At 51.1% G+C, this 13,620-nt stretch overlaps 5 protein-coding genes across 5 annotated transcripts; 2 read left to right on the top strand and 3 right to left on the bottom strand.

Annotated features, from left to right (window-relative positions):
* Window positions 1-488: 488 nt before the first annotated feature.
* On the top strand, window positions 489-1,862 carry T069G_07620 (NADH:flavin oxidoreductase / NADH oxidase family domain-containing protein; the record flags this gene model as incomplete). The annotated part of the gene is made up of 4 exons (XM_056174830.1): window positions 489-843; window positions 910-1,340; window positions 1,422-1,754; window positions 1,818-1,862. The coding sequence occupies 4 exons, from the start codon at window positions 489-491 to the stop codon at window positions 1,860-1,862; spliced, it is 1,164 nt and encodes a 387-aa protein (XP_056028409.1).
* A 567-nt stretch (window positions 1,863-2,429) lies between these two features.
* On the top strand, window positions 2,430-3,936 carry T069G_07619 (cupin domain-containing protein; the record flags this gene model as incomplete). The annotated part of the gene is made up of 5 exons (XM_056174829.1): window positions 2,430-2,568; window positions 2,629-2,864; window positions 2,937-3,130; window positions 3,192-3,534; window positions 3,622-3,936. The coding sequence occupies 5 exons, from the start codon at window positions 2,430-2,432 to the stop codon at window positions 3,934-3,936; spliced, it is 1,227 nt and encodes a 408-aa protein (XP_056028408.1).
* Window positions 3,937-4,117: 181 nt separating this feature from the next.
* Window positions 4,118-5,726, bottom strand: T069G_07618 (uncharacterized protein; the record flags this gene model as incomplete). The annotated part of the gene is made up of 3 exons (XM_056174828.1): window positions 4,118-5,366; window positions 5,433-5,532; window positions 5,609-5,726. 3 exons carry the CDS (start codon window positions 5,724-5,726, stop codon window positions 4,118-4,120), a joined length of 1,467 nt encoding a protein of 488 aa, XP_056028407.1.
* A 1,307-nt stretch (window positions 5,727-7,033) lies between these two features.
* T069G_07617 (fungal specific transcription factor domain-containing protein) lies at window positions 7,034-9,353 on the bottom strand (the record flags this gene model as incomplete). The annotated part of the gene is made up of 4 exons (XM_056174827.1): window positions 7,034-7,613; window positions 7,666-7,791; window positions 7,840-7,988; window positions 8,043-9,353. 4 exons carry the CDS (start codon window positions 9,351-9,353, stop codon window positions 7,034-7,036), a joined length of 2,166 nt encoding a protein of 721 aa, XP_056028406.1.
* An 838-nt stretch (window positions 9,354-10,191) lies between these two features.
* Window positions 10,192-13,516, bottom strand: T069G_07616 (kinesin motor domain-containing protein; the record flags this gene model as incomplete). Its single annotated transcript, XM_056174826.1, has 4 exons — window positions 10,192-13,120; window positions 13,186-13,305; window positions 13,364-13,403; window positions 13,480-13,516. The coding sequence occupies 4 exons, from the start codon at window positions 13,514-13,516 to the stop codon at window positions 10,192-10,194; spliced, it is 3,126 nt and encodes a 1,041-aa protein (XP_056028405.1).
* Window positions 13,517-13,620: the final 104 nt, after the last annotated feature.

Genomic DNA, 13,620 nt, shown 5'->3' with positions numbered 1-13,620 from the left:
ACCCATCTTTTGTCGAAATGTATTAAATTGTGTCCAATGAGATGGCAGACTGCTCACACATCATAGATGCAAAGACAGAATACCTGTTTGAGTACTCTGTATACTTGATGAATCTTCCAAACATAAGTAGTTTGCCATAATAGTCTCAATGATTATTCTCTTTCTACACTTCAATCGCAACGCATCACACCAAGGTGGTATTTCTTTCGAAAATGGCAGGCCAAACTCCGCCGACCGATCTCCGCGCGCTACGGAGACACTGACTCGGCATTGAAATTGTGCCGAGGCTGCAATGAGTTTGAAGATGTGGGTAGGAGGCAAAAGGGGACGGAGTTGAAAAAAAAAAACAGAAAGGGAAGGAAAAAAAAAAGAAGGCCAAATACAATTGTTTTTTATAAAGCAGCTGTGAGGTCTTGGGGAATCTTCTGTTTTCAGAATTGGTCAAGAGATTGTCAACTACAACCACAACTCACCAATTTTCAGCCACCATGACTGTTTCAGAACTCAAGCTCCAAGAGCCCATCACGCTCCCATGTGGTCTCACGCTCCCCAATCGGCTGTCCAAAGCCGCCATGGCTGAAAGTTGGGCAGATAACGAGTATTTGCCCGGCGAAAGACTATTTAAAATTTACGAAAACTGGGCCGAGGGTGGATGGGGATCAGTACTCACAGGCAATGTTCAAGTCGATGTCAGATATCTGGGCAGCCCTGCAGATGTGAGCCCCAACGAGAACGTCGACAGGGAGAAAATCCTGGCGGCATGGAAGAAATGGGCAAAGGCGGCCTCCAAAAACGACACACCTGTTATCATGCAAATTAACCACCCAGGACGACAAAGTCCTGGTGGCGCCGGCACCAGAGGATATTTTGAGAAGTCAATCGCCCCAAGTGCAATTCCCCTGAATATAGGCAATGGCATCCTAGCCAGGCTTGCCAGGTCGTTTGTCTTCGGATCGCCAAGAGAAATGACTCTTGAGGATATTCAACACGTTGTTTCTCAGTTCGCAGAGACTGCCAAGCTGGCAGCCGAAGCTGGCTTTGCTGGTGTTGAGCTTCACGGAGCGCACGGCTACTTGTTGTCTCAGTTTTTGAACCCGGCGTCCAACACACGCGAGGACGAGTATGGTGGATCTGCCAAGAAGCGGGCAAAGATTGTTGTCGACATTCTCAAGGCCGTGAGAGAGGTTGTGCCAAAGGGTTTCTGCGTCGGCATCAAGTTGAACAGCGCCGACTTCAAGGACAAGGAGCAGCTCGCCGCCTGCATCGAACAGCTCGAAGAGATTACAGCCGCAGGCGTCGACCTCCTTGAGATCAGTGGTGGTTCTTATGAAGACCCTTCAGTAAGCTTATGCCGCTCTGTGCTCCAAGCTCCCGCGCATTGGTGATGCAGAATAAACAAGGCTAACCATGACTCCCCTTAGATGATGCAAGAATCCAGATCCGCCAGTACTCTGGCCCGTGAGGCCTTTTTCCTCGATTTTGCCAAGGAGATCCGTGATAGATTCAGGCATGTTCCATTGATGGTGACGGGCGGTTTCCGAACACGCGAAGGCATGGAGGCCGCTCTTCGAGAGGACGCTTGTGACATTGTCGGCATTGGCCGCCCTGCCGCCCTTAACCCTTTCTTGCCTAAGAATTTGATCTTCAATAAAGAAGTCAAGAGCGAAGATGCTAGGGCATACACGAGAAAGGCGCCGGACCTGTTGCTTCCAAAGCTTCTCGGCGTCAAGGTAATGGCTGGAGGAGCAGAGACTGTAAGTGTTCTTCCGAAGTTATTGACACACTGTAAAGTAGTTATTTACTGATTAAAATTGTAGTCTTGGTATATGAAGCAAATGAGGTCGATGCCAACAGCAGTTTAGTGTTTTTATCAGCACAGAGCGTGTTATTTGTATATTCGAGCAATTATTACATACCCACACTTAATGAAGAGTCGTCGTTTTCCTCTATTTCTTTGTCTGTTTGTATATCGCAAGACAAAACATAGAATATGACAATCATCATGTATAATGGCGTCATTCGATTTGCGACCTTCTCATGCAAAGTAGTCCAAATACAGGTCCCAATGCTACACACCACTGCGCTACCAATACTAGGAATGTTCCAAATCAGTCAGCACTCTCCTCCCTCTAGATGCTCACCCACTAGATCCGTGTAACCAACATCTGAACGGTATAACAATGCCGCCATTTTAGCGTTAATGTTGGAGACCAGGATGGCCGCACGCAGCTTGAGCTTCAGGCACGATGGTGGTCATTGCGCCATCGGTAGACTCGGAGGCGTAGTGTTACATTGTAATCTCTGTTGGACTCTCACAAGGTTGTATATATGCTTGATTGTGTAATAAGCTTAAAGGATGCCTGGGCCATCCAATTTTCGGTGTTTTCTTCTTCCCTTCAGATCTTCACCCATTGCTAGTTCTTATAACCATGAGAGCCTCTGTATTGTCAACATGGGCACTGTGCCTCATCGGCGCATCTGCAGCACCTCAAGTTCAGCAACGTGATGATGGAGGATTCGCCGATGGACAACCCATCAGCCCAGATGGGAAAGGCGCACCTTTTTCGGGTATGTTCATTCAAGTTTCACAGAGAGGAAATATGCGAAAGCTCTAACAAGAGAGATAAGGCGGCACAAATCATCAATTGGACTTGCAAAATCCCAGTAACCTGGGCCAGCAATCCACTGACAACGGCGTTGTTCCAAATCTTAAATGGAGTTTCTCCGATTCTAGGACGCGCATTCTCAAAGGCGGCTGGGTCCGGGAGCAAGTAGTCACTGATCTACCGGCAAGTCACGACATTGCCGCCGCTCAGCAGCATCTAACAAAGGGGGCCATCCGAGAGCTACACTGGCATCGAGTAGTAAGTTTCTAGGGTTTTTATTTCCCCATATTAACCTCTTTGCTATTTGGCCGTCTAACTTTTGTATCATAGGCTGAATGGGGAATCGTCTATGCCGGCCGCATCACGTTATCTGCAGTTAACGAGAATGGCGAATACGAAGTTTCGGAGCTCGGGTACGGCGACATTTGGTATTTTCCAAAGGGTGTTGCCCATACAGTACAAGGACTTGAGGATGAGAACGAATTCCTCCTGGTTTTCGACACGGCGGATTTTGACAAGATCGGGTAAGAAGAACAGCATCTGTTCGTGCAAGTAAAGAAGTCTCTCGATAACTGACGATCACAGCACCACTTTCAACGTCGACGATTGGATCGCTCACACTCCCCGCTCCGTTCTCGCAAAGAACTTTGGAGTCGACGAATCTATCTTTGATTCCATTCCCCCGGCTGATCCTTACATCATCAATGGGACAATTAGCACACACAATGTCACTGGGAATGGCCACGCGTTGTCCGAGAAAAGCACCTTCGTCTACCGCACGCTACAGCATCCACCCGAGAAGATTGGAGGGACTGGTGGCGAGTTCCGCAAGATTGATTCGACCAATTTCCCAATTAGCAAGACGATTGCAGCGACGTTTGTGACGCTGAAGCCTGGTGCTTTGCGGGAGTTGCACTGGCACCCAAACGTGAGTGTCTTGATCTCCCTCTCAATCCCTACACAGCCCTTCATTGCCCTCGACGAGAAACAGAAACTGACGAGTATATGCAATTAGGCCGAGGAATGGCTCTACTTCCACAAAGGCACCGCCCAAGCCACCGTCTTCATCGGCAACGCCGCCGCCCGAACGTTCAACTTCCGCGCCGGCGACACGGCCGTCTTCCCCGACAACTCGGGGCACTATATTGAAAACACGTCAAAGACGGAAGATCTCATCTGGGTTGAGATATACAAGTCGGATCGCGTGGCCGATATTCCTCTCACGCAGTGGCTTGCACTGACGCCGCCGGATATCGTTGCGCAGACGCTCAAGGTGCCATTGGAGTTTGTTGAAAAGCTGAAGAAAGAGAAACAAGTCCTGATCCAGTAGATTTTCGGACTGATGGTTTTGTCAATTAATATTAAATAACGTCAGAATGAGCAAACATATATCGTCAAAGTCATAAGTATTTGTTTCTCTCTATCTCATATATACAGTGTACACCACTATTGGGTACCGAGATTGATCCCACAACAAATCCATACTATTAAATTATACAATCATATTTTCCTTACTCCTTCAGCAGAACAATAGCCTCAGAGTCCTGAACAGTAAACGAAATGTTACCGCTGCGGTCAGCCCTGATGACCTTGCTCGACTCCTGGCCCTTGACGCGCTTCGCCAAACCATTGGAGTCAGCATCATAAGAGAATCCGTTAAAAGTGACACCAGTCTTGTCAGTGGCACCAGCAGCAGTAAGGCGCTGAGACTTCCACAAAGATCCAGGAGCAACCTTGACGGTGTAAGTCTGGCTTGCACGGGTACCGTTGCCAGCGTTGTACTGTCTGAGGTTAAGAACCGCGATGCGACGCAAATCACCGTAGACGTAGGCGCCATATCCAGAGTCCAAGTCAGCATCCTTGTTCAAAGCAAGAGTCTTGACCTCAATGGTGTTAGAGTGAGCCAAGAAAGTGCTGGCAGCCAGCTTTCCGTAGTAAGGAGCGTTGGTGGCGAGAGTTCCTGAAGGAACCCAGGCGGCGTAAGGAGAGCCCACGGACTGGTGGAAGTGGATTCGCTTGATAACGCCAGTGGAAGCAGCGTAGAGAGAGAACTCCATGGCCCAGAGAGCAGCTCCGAAGACATCAGAGAGACCGGAAGCACCACCGCCGTACAAGCTGTTGTGCTCGCCGATAATGTATTCGGCATCAATGGTAGAAGTCTTGGCGTAGTTGACGTGGCTGGTGATCGACTTGACAACGGCATTGTGGCTCATCAGAGTGTTTTGCAGGGTAACGCCGGGAACGGTGGCGCCGTTCATGTAGTTGTGGATGGAGACTTGGGTAATCTTCTCCGTGGCATTGCCCTCGTCGGGGAAGATGTCGGCAATGTGCAGCCTGGCACCAGGAGAGCTCAAAGACGGAGCAATGTATTTGAGGCTGTGGAAAAGGTCTGGGCAGGCCTTGTGGAGGTAGCTCTCAAAGTGCTGGGTTGAGTTCAACCACTCGTTGGAGTACTGAGAGGCATTGTACGTGCTGGGTCGTCTGCTTCCGGTGAACAGGTCAGGCTCATTTCCCATCTCCCAGAACTCGAGCTGGCCTCGAAGAGCCTTGCAAGCCAGTGGCACCGTAGCCTCGAGCGTAGCCCATCCAGAGGAGTTGTATGCACCGAGGTTAAACTGGTGAGAGTAGCGGGTGCCAGCAGGGAAGCCGCCGTAAGACTCGAAGAAAGTCGTACCAATGCACTGCCACGCACCGGGGTCGGCATTGGGGCACGCGCTGGCTGTAGATGTGGTCAAGGTCGGATCGTAGATGGCACGATCACTGTCGAAACTGTTAGTTATACCGGCCGGTGTTGTGAATCACATTCACGCCGGATATGGTACTCACCCAGAGTTTCCGCCAACTCGCACAACAATGCCGCTGCCCTGGAGCTCGGCCAAGTTGTGCATCAGGTTGTGGGAGAAGGCATTAGGCTGGTGCTTTGTTCCTGGAGACCGAAAACAAAACAATGTCAGTTTACTTGAGTTTCGACCATGCAACATAGTAATAGCTGCAGAACTCACCAGCAAAAGTAGGAAAGCCAATGAGCTCGAATGACAAGCTCACATACGAGTCAAACAGACTCGCGGCCGCAATTGACTGCGACAGCAGCACAGATGCCGGAACCAAGTACTTTGCCATTGTAGCTTGCCTCTTTTGTTTGACCAGAATTTACTCGTACAAAGAATAAAACTGAGTCCAACAATCCTTCACAAAGAGCTCCAGAAAATAAGAAAAAGTTCGTCCCAGCCCCATATATACAATTGTATCTGTCATGTCGTCATGCGATGCTACGCTGCCCAGGAACCACCCCGACTCCTGAGGTCCCTGAATCTAATGCAGGCCCGTTCATGATGACATGACAACCAAGGAGCTGCTCCGGTCCCCAAGATCAGTTAATCCATCTATAGGAACAATTTCCTCACGGCCGCCCCAGACGGCTTTGCCTGTTTCAGCAGGAGAGAAACAGCTGTGCGAGCTTGTTGTATGCGCAGGGATTATCGGTCCTACCCTTGTCCTTCCCCCACAATCTCGAGGCTGTAACCCCCGTAGTGCTGATGCGACCGTGTTCGGGTCGAATTTCCCGGCAATGCTATGTGAAAGGAGCAAGTATGTACGAGCTCCTATATTGCATACGCGTAGTATTACTATATCACCACTATTACTCCGTACTCAGTGCTATTCCTGTAGGATGACCGATGATCACTGGCACTATTTCTAGAACAAAAAAAGGAGATGCTGCCTTGTTGCTCGAAGATCCGTAAGACGAGGCCCGTAATGGATCGACAACCGGATATTCGGATCAACCACGCACACTTTTTTCAAAAGACCAGCAACTCCTTGTCGCCCTGTCCAAATCTAACCATAACGAACGTTCTATTCCCCCGCATTCAAGGCGGCCGTAATTGAGGAGCTGTCGATACTAGGCTTGCTAGCACGAAATATGGGGTGTCATTCCGGGCCGACTAGTGTTTGCTCCATGTATTTGGTTCAACAAGCAGAGCAACAGAGGATCCAATAATACCACGTCCGTTGCAGCTTCGGGCATCGATGGAGACTTCTTCGGCACTCAACTAGGCCGTTCGACCGCTGCTGGGTCTTGAAATTTCGTAATTCGCCCCGGATTATGATGAAGCACCCCTGCTGTCATGCCATCAAATAGGGTACCATTTCGGCTGGATAATTCCATCTCATGCTTCTGGTGCCAGACCGCAACTGCATCGGAGATGTCACACAGCCAGACTATTGAATTCCGGAGGCCTTCACTCCGGACACCGTTCGACTCTTGATTGCTCCAGTTCCGACAAAGATGCTGTAAAACCGAGTAAGGATACTACTGGGTAAAGCTACCCCGGCCATCCCATCTATCATTACGCCATTCGCGACACCAATCCAAGTGTTATGCCTTCTAAAGAAACCTCTTTTTTTACAGAACCTGAAGTATACCCTTAAAGCCAGTGCGCCAAATCAATACCGCCTCCCGCCTCCAACAGTGGAAATAAATTTAGAGCAGAATTCGGATCGCTGTCGTTGCCGACGATCCCATCCCAGTACGTGGTATCCGGCGTATGCAGCATCGACTCCGACAGTCCCAGGAACACGGAATCCATCTCTCCCAATCGCGGAGATGGCCCACTCGGTAAACTTTGGTGCTGTAGAAGCGATCTATCCATCGAGCTGCGGCTCCTGGTCATGGTCGTATCCGGTGTGCTGACTCGCAAGTCAATGTCCCTGAGCGGCGCCGGGGATTTATTTAAAGGAGATCTTGCATCAGGCGCCACCAGGCCGAACAACTGACTCGAGTTTTCTGTGCGTCGCATCCGCTCTTGAAGATCCTGCCGTTCCAAATGCTCCAATGCTGTTGTGAGCAACGATTGGGCAATCAAGGAGTATTGTCGGGCATGGGCGTCGTTCTGCGCAAAATGATCCATGGTTTGTATGGACATTCGAGTATACTTTTCCAGTATACGGCCGAATCCGCCCAAGAGACCAACACCAAGAACCAGCGAAGCAGCAAAAAGCCATGATCTATAAACCATTAGTTCAAATTATTATGCCAACAACGAATTGGAATACTCACACAAGCAGAGGAGCCTTCCTCTTCAACACACCCCTTTCAATCAAATCCAAGACCGGATCCACCATCAAACTTGCGGCGTCGATGCATGCGTCCGCCAGCTTTGATCTTCCCGATGCCATTGCCGGTCTGCTCGATGCAGCCGAGCCATCAACAAGCCTCTGAAACAACTCATACATCAAGAATGGCCGCGAAACAAGCATCACCGCATAGTAGTATGATGACAACACCTGGCAGGCTCCTGTGACCTGGGCCTCATTGCGAGCAGCGGGCTGTGCAATAACCTCTTTTAGTAGGCCAAGCCATTTTCCAGACCAGCCTCTCAGCTTTAGGGATATTCCCTCTGTCAGCTGCATAGAAATCTTTTTTCGCCCGTATACTTCCAAAATGATGTTTTCTAGTATCAGTAGGATCTGCACAGAGGCATTGAGCAGGTCAAACACTTCCTTCCCATCAGCTCCTTGAGCGTGATAAGGAACAGTGCAATCCACATCTGAAGTAGCGGGAGGGCGTCCCATGGAGCTGCTGAGAAATAGGTCCAGCACTCGTAGACTCTTCCACAGCTGATCCCTCTGCTGGTGAATTTCGTGTCCAAATCGAGCATTCACTTCAGTTCGATGCAGGCCAATCGAATAGGCCGCCCTCGCAGCAATGCCAAAGAAGAGAAAGGCTCCATTGATCTGACAGGAACACAGCATGTAAACCGTAACCAAGATGAAAGCTTGCACCGTCTCAACACCAAGACTGTCGCTCAGATCCGTATACGCCAGATCGCGAGCATACTCGAAGTACTGCTGAGACAACACGTCATCCTCCGCCTGCAACCCAATGGCCAGAACAAGAAAGTGAATAATAGTCGTAACATTGTCCGGCTTGTGCGTCAAGTTCGCCCATATCGTCAAATCATCCAGCAGCTTCGAACTGTCAAACAAATCCACCAAACTCGCTGTCGTCGACAAATAGGCCGAAACCGCAGGGGTAACATCCACAGGCCGGACTTCAGGCATCCTTGGGTCTCTTACTGATCTCTTAGATTGCCGTGCCGGTGCATTTTCCAGGACTGAGAATCGACTCGTCTGCGGCGCAAAGGCATTCTGGCCGACGCGGTTGGTCACAAGCCTGCGCACCGATTGGAAGAAGGACAATGGCGCGCAATCCCCGATAAAGGTCAATTTCCCATGGGCGTCACAAAGCAGTCGGGCATCTCGCGGCACTTCGGTCTCGTCCTCAGCCACAGACGACTCCTGAGCCTGGTTCAACGCAGATGCCGACGATTGCATCCGATGCCGCCTCTCGCTCCCCATCGCCGGAGACGAAACAGAGGCAGAAGCAGAAGCAGAAGCAGACGACACGCCCACCCCAGCCACCGAAGACACGCGCCTCGAAGCCGGCGTCTGACTCGGTGATGCCGACCTCACCGACGAAGAAGCGTCCCTAGTAGACCGATCCCGATCCTGATCCCGCGACTCCCGCACCGACGGCGGCGGCGACCTCGGCAGCTTCTGCGACTGTCTCCGTCTCCTCTGGGGCGAGTAATGGCACACTTGCGCCCTCTGCCGCGCAACGCAAAATCCGCATGGCAGTTTCCCGTCGCACTTGACTTTACGCGCCTTGCACCCGTCACAAGCATTGGCGATGCGGCTACGGATGTAGCGAACGGGCTGCGATGCTGAGCCATGGTCCATGTCCATTGGAGGAGACAAAGGAGGCGATTTTTATGCTCGAAGTTCGTCTGGATTGGCCAATGCGACGCTGCGGATGCACGGCGGTCAAAAGAAATATTATTCGCCCAGTGATTTTGTTCTTCTTCAAGGTGTAAAAGGAGCGGGAAGGCGGATGACGGAAGTGCGGATGTCAGAGTTGATATATCCACAGAGTTTTACGAAGTTGATGGATGGTGGATAAGAGCAAAAGCGGAAGCACTGTGCTAAGACAGATGAGTCAGGCGTATTTGTACAGTATACTAAGCTAATATCTTGGCACTGTATAACACAAAGTGCATCCCTTTCACAATTATTATTCTCGTAAAGTATAGATAAGAGAGAGAAAAGGAAAGGGAAGAATGAGATACGGAGGAATGACAGATGTAACATATTCATATAGTAAAGAATTAACCACAATATACACAGAAGTAGATTACTTACTTGCCCGAGTAAGACACAATCAACTACAGACATGAGAGAAACAATACACTAATCGTATCATCGTCATCATTATGAATGAGAGCAAAAGAAATCAGATTTCTAAGCCATCTCTGTCCCATACGTATGCATACAATCAAGTCATACACAAAAACATCTAGGTTCATCATATGCCAATTCTATGGCCCAATCCTTCTCCCAAACGCCAATACTCATATATGTCATCTTGTGACCTGAAAAGGCACAATATACCGTAACGCCATTCGTTGTTTGCAAACCCAAAAAGAAATGCCCGCTGCATGAAGCAGAATATAGAGGGCTAACAAAATATTAAAGGAAGTAATATATATATATAAGGAAAAACAGGCGGCAGCCGTCGGTATGGCCTTCATCTAATAGGCATACCTCCTCGGCTATCCAACCTTCGGTGTGCAGAGACGCCTGCAGCGGCAGAGCCCGGCCCAACTTTAATAGTGACACGGTGAGGACCCTCGAGGCCAATCCCGTCACGTTGGGCAGCTCCGAGATTTTCCAGCCGTAGGTTGCTCCCCATGTTCATGCGTCTCGCCTGGCCGGTGGTGAGATGGTCCTCTGAATCTGGGGCTGAGAACAACAGCGGCGGGCTCTTTCGGCGCTCCAAGCTTCCTCTTCGAAGGCGGGAGATGCCGTTGCCGGCGCTGCCCATCATGGGCATAGTGGATCGTGAAGGTGGCCTCTCGATGGACGGGGGGGCGATTGAATTCACCCTTCTGGCCACGGGGACTGAAGTTTGGCCCACGAGACTCATTCTCCGAGGCTTTTTCGAAGCAATAGCGTTACGAAGTTTTTGCATATCAATCGTGCCGGACTCAGAGTCGGATCCCGAGCCGTTCGGCGGGTTGTTTTCATCTATGACTGACTGCAGTTGATGGTATTGTGGGGGACTCGGTCGGGGAACCTTGCTCAAGGAGAGCGGAGATGAATTCTCGGCTCTAGGGCCGTCCAGAGATGTTCTCAAGGGCGGCGTTCTGGCCACATCGGGAGAGCTCGAAGAGCGGAGGTGCATGCTCAGAGTAGGGGGTGACGAGGACACAGGTAGGCCGCTGCCTACAGATGAGAATCGTGCGCCCCTTGAGAGGAAGCCAGCTTGAAACCTACCGGTCTTAGCGATTGGAAGGCTCGGCGCGTCTGACATCTCTAGGCTTATCGAGGAGTCGTCGTTTGAGGCAGCATCATCCTTAGGAACGCTGTTCAGCTGCGGCGGCGAGGGAATCTTGCTCTTAGCTACTGGTGATGGCTGCACCGAAGGGGAGCTGAAAAGGTTCTGCGGCGTCTTCTCGAAGTCTTCCAGTGTGCCGTCCTCTGTCTCGTCGTCCCTCCACCTGACCCCTCGGCTCTTGGTGGTTCGTTTGACTGGTGTAAAGCTGACTCCCTTCTTCGGCATACCGAGGGCCTTACGCCGTCTCGGCAACGCCTTCATGGGAGTTGCAAACACATGTTCGTTTTGTACGGCCACGACCGCCGGAGGCACAACTGGTCTGTAGGCAGATAGGGATTTTCTCTTTCTCAGCGTTCGCCGTGGCGGGGGAAGAGCGTCAGGCATAGCAGCCAGGGAACCATCGGGCTTGACCACCTGGGATGCTGCCGTGAGGCCAGTCTGGAGGAGGCGAGAAATGGCCTCCTTGGCGTGCGACACTGCGCTGTCTTCGTCCATCATCATGATTCCAGAAAGGGACGAGATTATTTCAAACTGGGCAGTGAGAAGCATCTGCATCATGGCAGCATCCCCCGCCTTCTCCTGTTCCAAAACTTCGCGATAGGCCTCGCGGTTGAACTCTGACTTGAGAAGTTCAGCCTCGCGTGTCAAGCTCTCAATTTCGCCGGTATCAGCACCCTCGGCCTGTTCAAGCTGCCTGATACCGTGAGCCAAAGCTGTATCGAGATGGCGCTCCCAGGCCGATTTATTCAGCCTTTGATGAATGTGATGTCTGCTGTTCTCCAGCTCTAGCATGATCCCCTGAGCGGTTTTACGAATGGCTGCGAGGCTTTGTGGCATTTCTGCGTCATTCTCACTCTGGTCAGCAACTGCATCAAACGCCGCGATCCACGCAGACAGCAGACTGATGCGCCTCTCAAAGTGCTTAAGTTTTCTCATCGAGGTAATACGCTCCTGACGCTCGGCACCTGCGTTGTCATACGCAGCCCGAAGCCTCTGCATGGCCTCTCTCGCGATGCCGTCTCGTTTTTCGTACTGCTTTCGGAACTTGGCGAAGCTAGTTTTCTCAGACTCCCTCTGCTGTGCTCTCAGCTCGTTGATCAGGGCCATTTGCTCGTCAATCTTGATCAAGAAGTCCTTCACGTGGCGGTTAACGTTGAAGACGTTGCGAGTGACCTTGGTCTGGATGTTCTTGGCTCGGTTTGCATAACGCAAGGTGTTTTGGGTTTCATCGTAGTGAGCACTCGAGGGTGAGACGCAGACAATCATGACAGTCTTGCAGTTACCACCCAGTGAGAATTTGAGGAGTCTAGTAAGCTTGCTGTTGCGGTACGGCACGTGTGCCTTTCCTCGCGGGTCGCAGAGAGCATTAATGCAGCCTCCTAGAGCAAGAAGTGACTTGTTGATGTTGGCACCCTCCGTCAGGCGCTCGCCTCGGTTTTTGGTGACAGATGCACGCTCGGAGCCCGCCAAATCGATGATGCTGAGAGTTGCCATAGTGTGAGGCTCGTTGACGTCGGCATTCCTGTCCTTTTGCGCAATGTTGATCTGGAGCACGGCGTGGGATCGAGACGAGGTTGCGTTTGCTTCGGTCGGTGATACGGTTCGGTACTCGTTGCCCTGGACAATCATGTCCATGACCTCTTGGACATCCCGAGGGCGATGGCTGGTCAGGCCAGGAACGGCGACCGCTGCATTGCTGTCTTCGCGAAGAGGCAGGCCGGACTTGCTGCCACCGGGCACCAGCAAATCTCGGATCGTTTCGTTGTAAATTTCCAGGTAGCTCAGCGTCAGCTCTGTAGACTTTTCATGGCTGCGTTCTTCGATCTTCTCGAACAGCTCCTGCATCGTCAGGAAAATAATCCCGGGATGCTGTGCTGTGCCGGTAATGGTATGCGTCTTGCCGCATCCAGTTGCGCCGTAGGCAAATACAGTCGCATTATATCCATCCAAGACGCTATCGAGTAAGCCTCGGGTCGTGCCCTCGTAAACCTCAGCCTGCGTTGTGTTGTCGTCAAAAACTCGATCAAAGGCAAACACTTGATCTTTCACTTTTTTCGAGCCGGGAACGACGGTTCGGGAGAATTTCTGGACGGGGCTTTCCTCTGGTGGATCGAATATTCTGCAGCAGAATCAAGAGTCAGCCGATGGAGAGGATCACCAATGGCATTCGGTAAGCATGCTCACAGGCAACGATCGTCCATAACTTTGATAACATTTCGGATGCCCCCACGGTGAAGCTTGGGAGTCGGTGCCGAGGCAAAGGAGCCATCGCCGAGGAAAATCGTACCATCGTCGTTCCGTTGCCTAAAGGTTGAGTGTGGTTAGTTTCGATTCGACCGCCAGGACGAAGAAGAAGTCCTACAATGAAGCTGCTTCTCGGATCGTAAAAGGCCGGACTCGGACTGTACCGTTCAACGTTAGCAAACTACTGTCTCTGCCAGAGTAGAATCCATGGGACAGAATAGACCGTGAACATACCGGCCACTGTGATGGACGACTGCCCCGAGTCGTCCATGGTTCACCGCTTCCCGTGATAGATTGGTTTGTGCTCCCAGCTCAAGGCTGCCGTGTCGTGTTCTCCAAGGCCGTGCAAATTTGTTCGACAGAGGCCAGTTCCCA

The sequence above is a fragment of the Trichoderma breve genome, chromosome 4 (assembly GCF_028502605.1).
Source record: "Trichoderma breve strain T069 chromosome 4, whole genome shotgun sequence".
In the NCBI taxonomy this organism is placed as follows: domain Eukaryota; kingdom Fungi; phylum Ascomycota; class Sordariomycetes; order Hypocreales; family Hypocreaceae; genus Trichoderma; species Trichoderma breve.
This window is presented reverse-complemented; position numbering and strand designations above follow the sequence as displayed.